Below are 14941 nucleotides of genomic sequence, written 5' to 3'. Positions count from 1 at the left end.
GAACACTTCCCTATTGGCCAGTGAAGACGTGCTGATGATGGGAGATTCGGCGTCCCCACACTTGAACTACAGGGGGAATATTCATAGGGCTTTGCCTACGTTCTCGCAGGCAAGACTTAATAATAGCGTCTCCTTCCCAGATCAAGCAAAGCGTCGAGAAAACTGTTCAAATTCTGCTCTTTTATGGACATACGGAGGGAAAGCTTAGTTTTATTCTAAGCAGTCAGAATACTTTATCAATTGTAACTATTAGTTATAACTAACAATTGGGGGATTTAAACGATTGATTTTTTGTATATATATACACGAGATTTCTTGTTACTCTTGTATATATGAAATTCTTATCTTACATTCTCAACCATGTCTTGCTATTTTCAAACACTATTATTGACCAACTTGTTTAGCTGCTGCTATCTGCTATGTATTGACTAAGAAAATTGTAATCTATTTACTTAAAATTCCTTCTGCTGTTCTGTTGCATTTTCTCCTGTTCTAGCCATCATGAAATTATTCTCTATTTTGTTTCCATTTTGTCCATTCAATTTATGCTGTTAATCTCAATTAGTATCAAGTTTTAGCGTAAGTGTTTTTCTTTACACCTTGCCCGAAACACACTGCGTAATATTGGCTTCTGGTATTGTATGTACTAGAGGGAAGAGAGGAGGGGGAGAGGGAAGAGAGGAGGGGGAGAGGGAAGAGAGGGGAAGAGAGGAGGGGGAGAGGGAAGAGAGGAGGGGAGAGGGAAGAGGGGGGAAAGGGAGAGGGAAGAGAGGAAGGGGAGAAAGAGGAGGGGGGGAAGTAAGTAAGTAATTATCAAAAGAAGGCACCAAACCGGGAAGGCTATGTAGCACCATCAGGAGGGGGGGAAGAGGAGAGATGAGAGAGAGGGGTAGGGTGGGGTAGGGGAGGGGGGTAGGGGAGGGGGGTAGGGGAGGGGGGTAGGGGAGGGGGGTAGGGGAGAGGTTGGGGGTAGGGGGCAGTGAGAAGGGGAGGATTGAGATGGGAAGGGGGATGGAGGGGAGGATTAAAGATGGGGCTGGAGGGATGAGGAAGATTGAGGTGATAGGAGGATTGAGGAAATGGGAAGGGAGAGGGAGGGGAGGATTGAGGATCAAGGGTGGGTAAGCAACGAAAACGACAGCATTCACTGCATCAAGGACAATACCATCTTTTCAAAAGTATGGACCCTGGAATCTAGGAATGCCACCTACTAGGACAGCAAGGGAGGTCAGGCACTGGCCAGTTCAAGGTGGTATACGTTCTCCTAAAAGGATGCTCACCACCCTAATTACTTAGGAGGATAGTTCTACTGCATCATACATTCTTCTAAACCGATGCAAAGACCTCCTCCGTCTGGCCCCAGCCTGGACACCTAACCAGTCATCAAGGGTGGCCCATCCAGTAAGTGATTAACCGACCTGAACAGGATCCCATTTTCACCAGTACAAATCATGGAGAGGGCCAGGAGGAGAAGGAGCCAGGGCAACGCCCACACGCCCCCTCATCACAAGGCGAAACACTAAAGGGGACCGAGCTATGTAATTTGTCTCCAGGGTTCGGCACCAAGGCCTGTATTTCAATTAGTATCAAAGAATTTTTCCAAATGTAAATGCTCAGAAACTGATGAAACAAAGCAAGGATAATAAAGTTACTTATGTAATTGAATAAATGTATTTTCACATCTAAAACCATCCCTCAATCCTAAACCGAACTTCTTTAAACAAGTAAACAAGACATTATATAGATTTCTTTATATCACATTCACAGCAGATGCAACACGCAACTATTCTCCACTAATATGCTTTAGCATATCTAATTCATCATAGGAAGCACTCATTCCTCGTGTCAAATTTTCATCGAAGTCTATTGTCTAGACACTGATAGCATAAAAAATAATCTTGAAGTTTGCAGTATCAAACAGTGTGTGTGTATTCTTGGACGATATATTAAGTTTAAGCAAATTACAACATTTAATTCATTTGTATACACTAATATATATTTTATAAATTAAGGAACAAATCACCAAACTCAAAAATAGAGTTCTTTGGCATGTTTAACAACATTTAAATCAGTATAACATCAAATATGGTCATGAAATATTTAAGAAACTGTCAAGGTGACAGTGAAGGGGAGACAGTGAATAACATTGAGGAGATTGGCAGGGGAGGGAGGGAGAAGAGGATTGAGGAGATGGGGAGGGAGGGAGAAGAGGATTGAGGAGATGGGGAGGATTGAGGAGATGGAAAGGGGAGGGCGAGGATTGAGGAGATGGAAAGGGGAGGGCGAGGATTGAGGAGATGGAAAGGGGAGGGCGAGGATTGAGGAGATGGAAAGGGGAGGGCGAGGATTGAGGAGATGGAAAGGGGAGGGCGAGGATTGAGGAGATGGAAAGGGGAGGGCGAGGATTGAGGAGATGGAAAGGGGAGGGCGAGGATTGAGGAGATGGAAAGGGGAGGGCGAGGATTGAGGAGATGGAAAGGGGAGGGCGAGGATTGAGGAGATGGAAAGGGGAGGGCGAGGATTGAGGAGATGGAAAGGGGAGGGCGAGGATTGAGGAGATGGAAAGGGGAGGGCGAGGATTGAGGAGATGGAAAGGGGAGGGCGAGGATTGAGGAGATGGAAAGGGGAGGGCGAGGATTGAGGAGATGGAAAGGGGAGGGCGAGGATTGAGGAGATGGAAAGGGGAGGGCGAGGATTGAGGAGATGGAAAGGGGAGGGCGAGGATTGAGGAGATGGAAAGGGGAGGGCGAGGATTGAGGAGATGGAAAGGGGAGGGCGAGGATTGAGGAGATGGAAAGGGGAGGGCGAGGATTGAGGAGATGGAAAGGGGAGGGCGAGGATTGAGGAGATGGAAAGGGGAGGGCGAGGATTGAGGAGATGGAAAGGGGAGGGCGAGGATTGAGGAGATGGAAAGGGGAGGGCGAGGATTGAGGAGATGGAAAGGGGAGGGCGAGGATTGAGGAGATGGAAAGGGGAGGGCGAGGATTGAGGAGATGGAAAGGGGAGGGCGAGGATTGAGGAGATGGAAAGGGGAGGGCGAGGATTGAGGAGATGGAAAGGGGAGGGCGAGGATTGAGGAGATGGAAAGGGGAGGGCGAGGATTGAGGAGATGGAAAGGGGAGGGCGAGGATTGAGGAGATGGAAAGGGGAGGGCGAGGATTGAGGAGATGGAAAGGGGAGGGCGAGGATTGAGGAGATGGAAAGGGGAGGGCGAGGATTGAGGAGATGGAAAGGGGAGGGCGAGGATTGAGGAGATGGAAAGGGGAGGGCGAGGATTGAGGAGATGGAAAGGGGAGGGCGAGGATTGAGGAGATGGAAAGGGGAGGGCGAGGATTGAGGAGATGGAAAGGGGAGGGCGAGGATTGAGGAGATGGAAAGGGGAGGGCGAGGATTGAGGAGATGGAAAGGGGAGGGCGAGGATTGAGGAGATGGAAAGGGGAGGGCGAGGATTGAGGAGATGGAAAGGGGAGGGCGAGGATTGAGGAGATGGAAAGGGGAGGGCGAGGATTGAGGAGATGGAAAGGGGAGGGCGAGGATTGAGGAGATGGAAAGGGGAGGGCGAGGATTGAGGAGATGGAAAGGGGAGGGCGAGGATTGAGGAGATGGAAAGGGGAGGGCGAGGATTGAGGAGATGGAAAGGGGAGGGCGAGGATTGAGGAGATGGAAAGGGGAGGGCGAGGATTGAGGAGATGGAAAGGGGAGGGCGAGGATTGAGGAGATGGAAAGGGGAGGGCGAGGATTGAGGAGATGGAAAGGGGAGGGCGAGGATTGAGGAGATGGAAAGGGGAGGGCGAGGATTGAGGAGATGGAAAGGGGAGGGCGAGGATTGAGGAGATGGAAAGGGGAGGGCGAGGATTGAGGAGATGGAAAGGGGAGGGCGAGGATTGAGGAGATGGAAAGGGGAGGGCGAGGATTGAGGAGATGGAAAGGGGAGGGCGAGGATTGAGGAGATGGAAAGGGGAGGGCGAGGATTGAGGAGATGGAAAGGGGAGGGCGAGGATTGAGGAGATGGAAAGGGGAGGGCGAGGATTGAGGAGATGGAAAGGGGAGGGCGAGGATTGAGGAGATGGAAAGGGGAGGGCGAGGATTGAGGAGATGGAAAGGGGAGGGCGAGGATTGAGGAGATGGAAAGGGGAGGGCGAGGATTGAGGAGATGGAAAGGGGAGGGCGAGGATTGAGGAGATGGAAAGGGGAGGGCGAGGATTGAGGAGATGGAAAGGGGAGGGCGAGGATTGAGGAGATGGAAAGGGGAGGGCGAGGATTGAGGAGATGGAAAGGGGAGGGCGAGGATTGAGGAGATGGAAAGGGGAGGGCGAGGATTGAGGAGATGGAAAGGGGAGGGCGAGGATTGAGGAGATGGAAAGGGGAGGGCGAGGATTGAGGAGATGGAAAGGGGAGGGCGAGGATTGAGGAGATGGAAAGGGGAGGGCGAGGATTGAGGAGATGGAAAGGGGAGGGCGAGGATTGAGGAGATGGAAAGGGGAGGGCGAGGATTGAGGAGATGGAAAGGGGAGGGCGAGGATTGAGGAGATGGAAAGGGGAGGGCGAGGATTGAGGAGATGGAAAGGGGAGGGCGAGGATTGAGGAGATGGAAAGGGGAGGGCGAGGATTGAGGAGATGGAAAGGGGAGGGCGAGGATTGAGGAGATGGAAAGGGGAGGGCGAGGATTGAGGAGATGGAAAGGGGAGGGCGAGGATTGAGGAGATGGAAAGGGGAGGGCGAGGATTGAGGAGATGGAAAGGGGAGGGCGAGGATTGAGGAGATGGAAAGGGGAGGGCGAGGATTGAGGAGATGGAAAGGGGAGGGCGAGGATTGAGGAGATGGAAAGGGGAGGGCGAGGATTGAGGAGATGGAAAGGGGAGGGCGAGGATTGAGGAGATGGAAAGGGGAGGGCGAGGATTGAGGAGATGGAAAGGGGAGGGCGAGGATTGAGGAGATGGAAAGGGGAGGGCGAGGATTGAGGAGATGGAAAGGGGAGGGCGAGGATTGAGGAGATGGAAAGGGGAGGGCGAGGATTGAGGAGATGGAAAGGGGAGGGCGAGGATTGAGGAGATGGAAAGGGGAGGGCGAGGATTGAGGAGATGGAAAGGGGAGGGCGAGGATTGAGGAGATGGAAAGGGGAGGGGCGAGGATTGGGGAGATGGATAGGGGAGGGGGAGGATTGCGGAGATGGATAGGGGAGGGGGAGGATTGCGGAGATGGATAGGGGAGGGGGAGGATTGCGGAGATGGATAGGGGAGGGGGAGGATTGCGGAGATGGATAGGGGAGGGGAGGATTGCGGAGATGGATAGGGGAGGGGAGGATTGCGGAGATGGATAGGGGAGGGGAGGATTGCGGAGATGGGGAGGGGAGGATTGCGGAGATGGGGAGGGGAGGATTGCGGAGATGGGGAGGGGAGGATTGCGGAGATGGGGAGGGGAGGATTGAGGAGATGGGGAGGGGAGGATTGAGGAGATGGGGAGGGGAGGATTGAGGAGATGGGGAGGGGAGGATTGAGGAGATGGGGAGGGGAGGATTGAGGAGATGGGGAGGGGAGGATTGAGGAGATGGGGAGGGGAGGATTGAGGAGATGGGGAGGGGAGGATTGAGGAGATGGGGAGGGGAGGATTGAGGAGATGGGGAGGGGAGGATTGAGGAGATGGGGAGGGGAGGATTGAGGAGATGGGGAGGGGAGGATTGAGGAGATGGGGAGGGGAGGATTGAGGAGATGGGGAGGGGAGGATTGAGGAGATGGGGAGGGGAGGATAGGATTGAGAATATGAGTAGGGGAGGAAGGGGAGGATTGGGGAGGGGAGGATTGAGATGGGGAGGGGAGGAAGGGGAGGATTGGGGAGGATTGAGATGGGGAGTGGAGGGAGGGGAGGATTGAGGATATGGGAAAGAGGGAGGGAGGGGTGGGTAGGATTGAGGATACGAGTAGGGGAGGAAGTGGAGGATTGAGGAGATGGGAAGGGGAAGGAGGGGGGAGGATTTAAGAGATGGGAGGGAGGGGGAGGATTTAAGAGATGGGAGGGAGAGGGAGGATTGAGGAGATGGTAAGGAGAAGATTGAGATGGGCAGGGGGAAGGATGGGAGAATTAAGGAGATAGGGTTAGAAAGAGATGGGTTGGAAGGAAAGTGTTTAGAGGGGGTAGAGTTGGACGAGTGGGTTACTGAAAGAGGGAAGGGATGGGAAGGGAAAAGGGTGGAATTCAAGGAGAGTCAAGGTTGATGGCCTGGGGAAAAAATTGGGAGGATGAAGGAGGCAAGTGAGGGTAGTTTGTGGAGAGGAAGGGAGCGGAAGAAAGCAAGGCTAGGGATAGAGGGATGCAGTTGGGAGGGGAGGAGGGTGAGAGATGGAAGAGGGTGCAGGTTATAGGAGGATAAAAGGTGGGCAAATTGACGAGGTGCAAGAATGTGAAAAAATTAAGGCAAAGGGAAGAAAAATAAGGGGAGAGAGTGGGAAGGCAGAGAAGAATGGTATAGGAAGGAGGAAGAGAAGATGGTAGGATGAAAGAAGTTAGCAAAAAGGAATATAGAGGAGCAGAAGGGAAGGATATATGGAGCGAAAAGACAAGACCAGGATAAGAGGGATATGGGGGGGCAAGAGAAGAAGGATGGGAATGAGAAGAGGGATGAAGGCAAGGAGACGGGATGGAGCAAAACGACAGTGGTGGGCAATAAGACAAAGTTAGTACAGTCATCAAGTGAGAGAGAAAGAGAGGGGGTGACAAAAGTACTGACAAGTACACCAAGCACTGCAAGGATGCCACCCCTTGAAAGACTACTACGCCTATCTATACACAAACTAATGGATAGTGACAGCATTTAGTTCTTATTTAATATTAACTATCAGGAGATCTCACAATTTGTTAAACAGAAAATAAAATTACATTTGTAATTCTATCTGAAATAGTATCAAATAATTCTTTGTAAAATCAAATTTGAAATTATTTACAACTGTAGTCAGTCATTTGTCTATAGTTATATTAGTAAAAAGAAAAAAAAGTAAATACATGAAAAACCTATTTCCTTAAACATCTTTGCTTGCATATTATAAAACATGCTAAAAACATGGGCATATACTGTATAAGATATTAATGAAATGCACACTATCTTTTCTTGCTAACCACGTTCACGTAGAGATACCTACTTTGAAAAGTTTGCCTTCCTGTGTGTATAAACAGAGATGGCAGTTACAATAGAATGAAGAGCAGTGACTTGGCCTCTCCCTTCAGATATATCTATTTTCCACGAGGATCTTTAGAACAAATAGTGTTTTGCCACAATTTGTCCTCATAACACTGATGAAGTCACCGTTGGCTCTTGTAACCAATACGAATTTAGAAATAGCAGAGAACTCATAAATTTATAAGCATGTTATATATAGGAAATGTACAAACTCATAACATATTTACAGAGAAAAAATCACAGTAACACGAAGAGGAGTGAAGCAATATACCACTGATTGTATTCCCATTTTCCAATAGGAATTTATCAATGTTTGCCATAACTTGCCACTCATTTTATCACAAAGAACTACTGGAATTTAATTGGCGTGAACAAAACCGGTATGAACGCAAGACTTCCAGCTCGATGTGAATAGGCGCCAACTTCATATAAAAGTAAATCGAAATCAAATACAAAAGCAACTTGCTTCATATAAAGGAATCAAACCCTAGTTGTGTCCTTTAACACAAGAAAAATTATTCTGGTTGTGTAGGCAGTCCCCATGATGACAATCCTCATTTATATGGGGAAGAGCAATAATCATAGTACAATTACACATGATGAACTTTAACTACATTAACTCATGTGGAAGTTATTCACAGTAGTAAATCTTACCCTATACCTCTAAGGCCCCATATTATCGATACATTCTACATGCAGAGTAAATGTCTGAACTCAAAAGGTAGCCAAGTGACAAAGCGCCCCATCAACACAAACCCATACTGGTCATGTATCACAGGCTACAAGATTCAGATGTAAAATTTCATTTATAACATTAAATAATTAATCACAGTAATATACTTACTTAAACTATTTAATAGCTTTAAGACACTGATATCAGTGATGTTTATACAATGTAATTTGCTATCTGCATTTATTTTTGCTTTTCACTTAGCAACTTTATCAATGTTATATCTTTCACTGTCTGTATATCCTAGAATACTCTCTATGGCCCGCAGGTGGCCCCTAGAGTTGTCCTTATCTGTGAGAAAGTAATAGATGGCCGACTTGAGAAACTGAAGCGTCACTTCTGGGTCCAGTTCCCCATTTCTAGTGATACTGTTGTTGTTGTTGTTGTTTCGACATGCAATCTCTCGATGGTAAAGTGCCTGGGAAAATAATAAATATCAATATACACACTGATTACATTTAATTTAATTGCCACAAACTACCTCAATGCTTTGACACACTGTTCATGTAAAGAACAAATTGTTTAAATTCTGGCTGAAAATTATCTAAAAAGCAATAAAGACATAAGATCCTAATAAATTGAAAAGCATTTTAGGACTATCTGCAGAAAGAGAGCTCTGCATCCCATGTCCCTTTCTTGCATGACCATAATGGTGGAACAAAATGCCTTGCCAAATTTTTCTATAAGTCTTTATACAGTGTTAATGATAAAGGGATAATGTGGAACCCTGCACGACATTTTGCTCAAGATGCGAGTCGAGCACAAGTAGTGTGCTTTATGCTTGCCTTAGAGAGGTGTACAAATAATGAAAAATAATGTAAATATATTCAAAAGAAAAAGTAAAGAAAAAAGAAATTAGGGGCAAAATACCAGATAGTGGAACCTACATTATACTGATCTTTGAAATTTTGTATTATCCAGAAATAGAAATTTCCTGTTTTCCAACACTTAATAAGAACATGTTTAGCTAATGGAGATTAACTCATTAACTAGCTGTAAAGTCTCGGCGTGATTCGGCAGTGAAGAATGCTTACAGTATTTCATTCTGAAACACCAAACCTTTTGTTCCCTACATATTCAGTGATGTACTACTAATAAAACACCTTTGGAGGTGTTTGTAACTTGCACATTTAAATATACTAGCACTAAGGAATTTTTTTCTTTAATTAAATTAATTTTTTTTATTCAATTACGATAGTTTTTAATTATCCGGAGATACCAATTGTTTACACGAGGTCACACACTATTGTACATAGAAGAATGGATAAAGATTGGGAATTGAAAATAGAATGTTTCAAATTAATAAAAATTGAGCTGTCAAGAAGCAGAACATTAAAAAAAAATTGTTTACTAATGATTTTTTTTAATGTAGTATGGCATCCTTAATAAGCAAATTTCTTGCTAACTAGATGATGTAATGATTACCATTTGAAAATAAAGCATTTGCTCTAATATACATATATTACTTACAGTACATAACACAGCATACAGTAATATACAAATTAAAGGGTTACAAAGAATACAAAGCCATAAACAAAAATATGCACACATGCCAAAATCACATCTGGCAGCCAACATTATTAATTGGCTAAGGCAGCTATAGGCAAGCAAGCTCTTAACCCCAGCATGAAACACTCAAGACAACCATGGGTTGGAAACGAAAGGCATGCAAGGTAATGTAAACCTTTAGTCATATCTAGAAACTTGATCCATATTTATATCAATTACTCATCGGCTATGGAAAAAGGGTAGGATTCCCATATACGCTTTGCATATTAGCAGCTTCATTGAATATGCAACCCCTGTACCTTCAAATACACACAAGGTCCGATTAGAGGAATATTTTAGCAATTATTATTAAATTGGCTACTTCTCATTGCAACCCTTGCCTCTTTACATTGAGAACTGCAGTTTTCTAAAATGTTATAATACTGGAAGATGTTGGAAGGTGGCTAAACAACAGGCATCTACATGTCCTAAAAACACAAAACGTGCATTTTTTCCAATATATTTTTCATCCAACTACAGACAATAAATTACTGTACTACCAAAACGTGCCTTGGCTGCTATCATTTATTTGTTTTTCTTTAGTAAAATGAGCGGCAGTGCAGGAGAGATTTGATGTACAATGGCCTTCAGCATATGCAATATTTTTTATAAATTTGGAGAAAGTTTAGTTGGCCACGAAGTGTAAAACAAAAGTGTATAGGCTATTTAATAATGAAGCAAAACCAGAACTCAAAGATAAATATGCTGGGATATATGTGCATGTTTGTGTACAGCGAGACAGGCAGAGTACGCACCTGTCTACGTCCCTGGAAGTACAAGCTGATGGCTTGTTTACCGTCCAAGAGTGCTGCTTTTGGTGCACCAAGAGAAGCCTTTGAGAGGCCTCGGATCACAGGGGAAGACAGTGAGGAAGGCAAGAGGGGTACAGCTCCCTGAAATAAATAGCCACTAGGTTCGACCATGCAAGACTGCAAGGCTCAACTTTGTGGTACAGGCCCAGCTAGACCCAGGGGTTTTACAGAAAACAACATTCAACAAATATTGTTTTCTGTTAAACTTTGCTACATTCCTCTAAAGTTAATCCAACATACCGAATGTGTCAAGCTCAGTACTTTAATTTAGTATTTTAGGCATTCAGACAAGTTCCACATGAAGCTTATTCAAAATTTATTAAGCAAACAAAGAAATGCACACGAACAACCACGACGACTGCAAACTCAATGCTCACACCTAAAACTTGCTCCCTAGGAAAATCAGACAAGTATTAGTAATCCAAGAATGGCTAAAGAAATAATGAAGTTTATAAAAATAACTTTACAGGAAACGGAAATAAAAAAATACATTAATGCTTCATAATATGCACAAACGAAAGCAAACTTAAAAATATACGATTCATTCACAGTGACTTTTTACAAGATACTCGTAATTACTTTGGTTGGGAGTGCTGTATATTTTATTTCAAAACGCCATAACTTCAAAATAATACAATTACAAAAATTTATTGGGGAGACTGAAGAGGACTTACTCAGTTTCTAAATTTAACCAGCATGTAATGTAATTAAGCATATGCCTTCCCCTTCATAAGTGAATATATATACAAATTGATACCAGTGAGATTAACTCCCACAGTAACAAAGTTATTTTTTTTAGTATAATACCTATATTCATATTTAAATTACTTCAGAATCTGCATGGTTTTAACCTGTACAGAGCATCTCCTGTTCTCGATCCAACAAGCCATAATGTAGAACCGAGAATGTGGGTGTAAAAAGCATCTCCTCGAGTTAGAAACCCATGGAACAGCCTACCTGCTGAAGCCATAAATGCCAGAGCTATTAAATTTTAAAATCCAACTGGAAAAGATCATCAGGGAAAATGTTAGGGACCTTTGACAAGCCGTCGTTTCCTGTCCTCGTTGAGGTCACTAGTGTGTTAGTGGCCATCGGGTAAATTTGGGTAAAATATATTTAGACCCCATCAAATAGTTTATACCTTGAACATTGAGCCCTGTGTGGTAACAATTACATCTTTCTCTTCGCTTTGTCATTAGTCTTTACTTAAATGCATTTCAGAGATCTAACATCAGAATGCTGTCAGTAGCATCTTGCACCCAGTTCAACTAATTATCGCACATGGATTGCTGGTCTAATCACTCAAGATATCAACATGAGTCCTTGAGGAAGAGTACAACCAGCCAACAACTCTTTTCATATGGGATGTTGCCAGTAGCTATCTAATTACCTACCACCCATTCCCCCCACACAAATAAAGTGCCAAAGCCCTACACACACCAGCAAGGCAAGAACATTACATCAGGATTGAAGAACCTAAAAGAAAACAATTTTGAGGACTGTGGAAAGAATTTTATAGAAGCCACAAAGAAACAAGGTGATTATTGCTATTGTTTTAGATACAGCTACTCTGAACTAAAGTTCTAAGCAGCATGGGCTATTGTGAACCTGTAGTGGAAGGTGGTGGGAATATCTGTATGGACAGATTCTGGAGGCAACTATAATGAAGCAGGTAGATAAAGGTATGGAAACAATTACATAAAAACAATGGGTACAGTACTTATATTAATAACCTAACACCAGAACCATACCATTATGTACACTGTACCAGGTATTTAAGAAAGGACTAGGCAATTAAGAAATTTGCAAATTTTCAGGAGCTGGGGCGGCAATCATAAATTAAAATGGTCTTGTCATTTAGTTTGCAAATGAGCAACTAGAAAAAAAAGGGAAGTAACAAATGAAATGCTGGACTACAAGATAGAGATTTTGATGGATGAACAGTAGCCCGAGACTTAAAATCTACCAAGAGGCAATAAACCAAAAAAATGAGCAAAAGAAATACTGTAGCTGCAATAGAAGCAGCAATAGATTAGAAGTCATTTGCTACTAAAGTCTTGCATTACCTGCTTTTCCTAAACTAAAATTCACTAAGTACTTTTCAACCTGGTCTCCAATCTTGCTTGCAGAACAAGTGTGCAAGTGCTAATGACCATCTTCTCATGGGCATTGCATTGATGCGGCAAGGAGGCTCCAGTGGTATCCTTGGCTGGGTGCAGATGGCTTTGTCCCCCCCCCCCCCTCCTCCTTGCTAGCACAACATACAGCTTTCAAGGGGACCATGATGTGTAGGTAGATTTAGGTATCTGGGCACAGTGTGCAAGGGAAAAGGCAGGTCTTTGCACCAATGTGATTGAATTTTCTAATCAGTGGTCTCCTGTTGAAAATTGGGCCCAATCTTCAAATTCAAATGTTTATTTAGGTAAAGTACATACATAATCCTTGATCTTGAGGACCTTGACACGGTCCTCTAGCTGTTCATCTTCTCTATCCTTCCCCCTGCCTACCACATTGGCTTCTTCTATATAGTCGATAGTGATTGGCTCGCTTTCCCCCCCCCCATTAGATGTCCTCATTATCACAACAGAACTATGTACAATACTGCCATCACTACTGGGAAGCTGCTACATCAATCGCATTTGTGTTCCAATGTGTTTCACGTGTTGGTTCATCAATGTTAAATTTTTTCTTGTGCAGATGGGTAGTTATTATTTATCCCTGCTGCATCTCACCCTGGTCTAGTCCATACCAAGCAGTGTGGCACGTATGTTGAAATCTACTTTTAGGAACAGGCTGACCACCTAGCTGCACTTACGTATTCGTGAAATTCTAGTTAGTCGCCAGAAATGTGAAGATGAATGCAAGAGAATGCGAACTATTACTTTTTCCATTCCATCTCTGTTAGAGGCAAGGATCTTCAAGATTGCCATGACAACATGGAGGCTATCTTAATCACTGAACTGCACACAATATTTACAAGATTGATAAACCCCCAATGTGCTTTAAAAATCAATTTCAAAATTTTGTTTTCCCATTGCCTCTGACAATGGGAAAATTATAAATAATTTACGTAACTTATTTTGGCTGTGATGGAGGGACGAAATCTTGCGATGACATCACCGATAAATGAGCATTCATACAGCTGGAGCCCCATGAAGGTCACCCCAGGCTAAGCACAAGGCAAATTGCTGCAAATTTACCCAAGGACAACTAACACATTAGCTGCCTCAACGAGGACAGGAAGCTGGTGGCGTGTCAAAGGTCTTCCCCACCATTTGTCCTGATTTTTTCAAGCTGGATTTTAAATTCTACAGTATTTTGGCATTTATGGCTTTGGCAGGTAGGCAGTTCCATGGGTTTATAACCCTATGGGTGAAAGTATCTCTCGCTTTTCAGTCCTACATTGTGACTTGAGCTTGTGACCATTGCTCGTTATTTGTATAGCATCTGACCTTTTGAAGAAGTGTCTGGATCAATATTCTCTAAATTGTTCAGTACAGTATTTTAAAAGTTACAATGAGATTAAAGAAACATTTGCCAGTCTGACCCATTTGTGGAGTTGTTTATTTATTAATTTATTTATTTATATATAACTACATCAGGTAGTGACAGTACACTGATGATTGTTATATTCTTGCAAAGCCAATAGCCTGCATAGCATCTTGAGCAGGTCCTTAAGCTAACAACAAATGAATAAAAGGTACATTATAATCTGAATTCAATATAACTACATTATAAAGTAATAGAACAGATTAGGCTGATGAAATTGCAAGTCTTAAATACCAAATTGGGCGAATGTGAAACAAGATACACAATGCGAGTTAGAAACACAAGGTGGGCACAATGCCTATCACTTTCACTTCCCATTTTACCATAAATCTTAGCATCTGCAAATTTGATTATGTAGTTTGTAATATTCTCATCCATGTCATTGATGTACTGTATATGATAAAAAGGGTTAGCACCAGAATGAACCCTTGTGGTATCTCACTCGCCACTTTTTTTCCAGTCAGGTTAATTTCTACTTAGCACGACCATTTTAACCATTGTTTTATCCATTCTAGTATTCTACCATTTATTCCAGGTGCCTGTAATTGCCTTGCTAGTCACTCTTGTGATACCTTGTATATTTATAAGAATTTGTTTCTTCACTGGTTTTTCCAGTTATATTATGCACTACTGTAGTGAGAATTTTAAAAATTCCTCCAGTATAATAAAATGTATGGAACATTGACACATTCATAATAATATTCTCAATATTATTTGTTAATCTACAAAACATTGTTCTATCAGACTGCATACAAGCAAGTACTGTAATTATCAAAGAAGGCACCAAGCCGGGAAGGCTATATACACTGCATACAAGCATTATATACAACTGTTCATACACCATAAAGAATCACTAAGCAGTTCTGGTGATTGTGAAATCACATAACCAGTGAATACAGTCTAGCCCTGCACATTTTGCACCAAATTTTAACTGCACAATAAATGTTATTTCTTTGTATCTTCGTTTTTACCATAGTTTTTTCTTTATGCATTGGGATGCCAATGTTATTTATATCACACTGTGTAGAACCATCAGTGAGTGCACATTCATATCACTAATGTGCACCACAATATTACAATAATAAATCTTTTAGCTGTTACCACACTGTACAGAGCTATATATAACTACCT

General features: G+C 43.4%; 1 protein-coding gene across 1 annotated transcript in view; it reads right to left on the bottom strand.

Moving 5' to 3' along the window:
* Positions 1-6005: 6005 nt before the first annotated feature.
* qtc (quick-to-court) overlaps positions 6006-14941 on the bottom strand; it is a 66341-nt gene continuing 57405 nt past the window's right edge. Inside the window, exons 12-13 of the mRNA XM_069300580.1 lie at positions 10205-10342; positions 6006-8319 (exon numbers count right to left, since the gene is read on the bottom strand). Of these exons, the coding sequence (XP_069156681.1) occupies positions 8098-8319; positions 10205-10342 (360 nt within the window). The 3' untranslated portion in view covers positions 6006-8097. The remainder of the gene's footprint in view (positions 8320-10204; positions 10343-14941) is intronic.

This window comes from Procambarus clarkii, chromosome 5, assembly GCF_040958095.1.
Source record: "Procambarus clarkii isolate CNS0578487 chromosome 5, FALCON_Pclarkii_2.0, whole genome shotgun sequence".
In the NCBI taxonomy this organism is placed as follows: Eukaryota; Metazoa; Arthropoda; class Malacostraca; order Decapoda; family Cambaridae; genus Procambarus; species Procambarus clarkii.
This window is presented reverse-complemented; position numbering and strand designations above follow the sequence as displayed.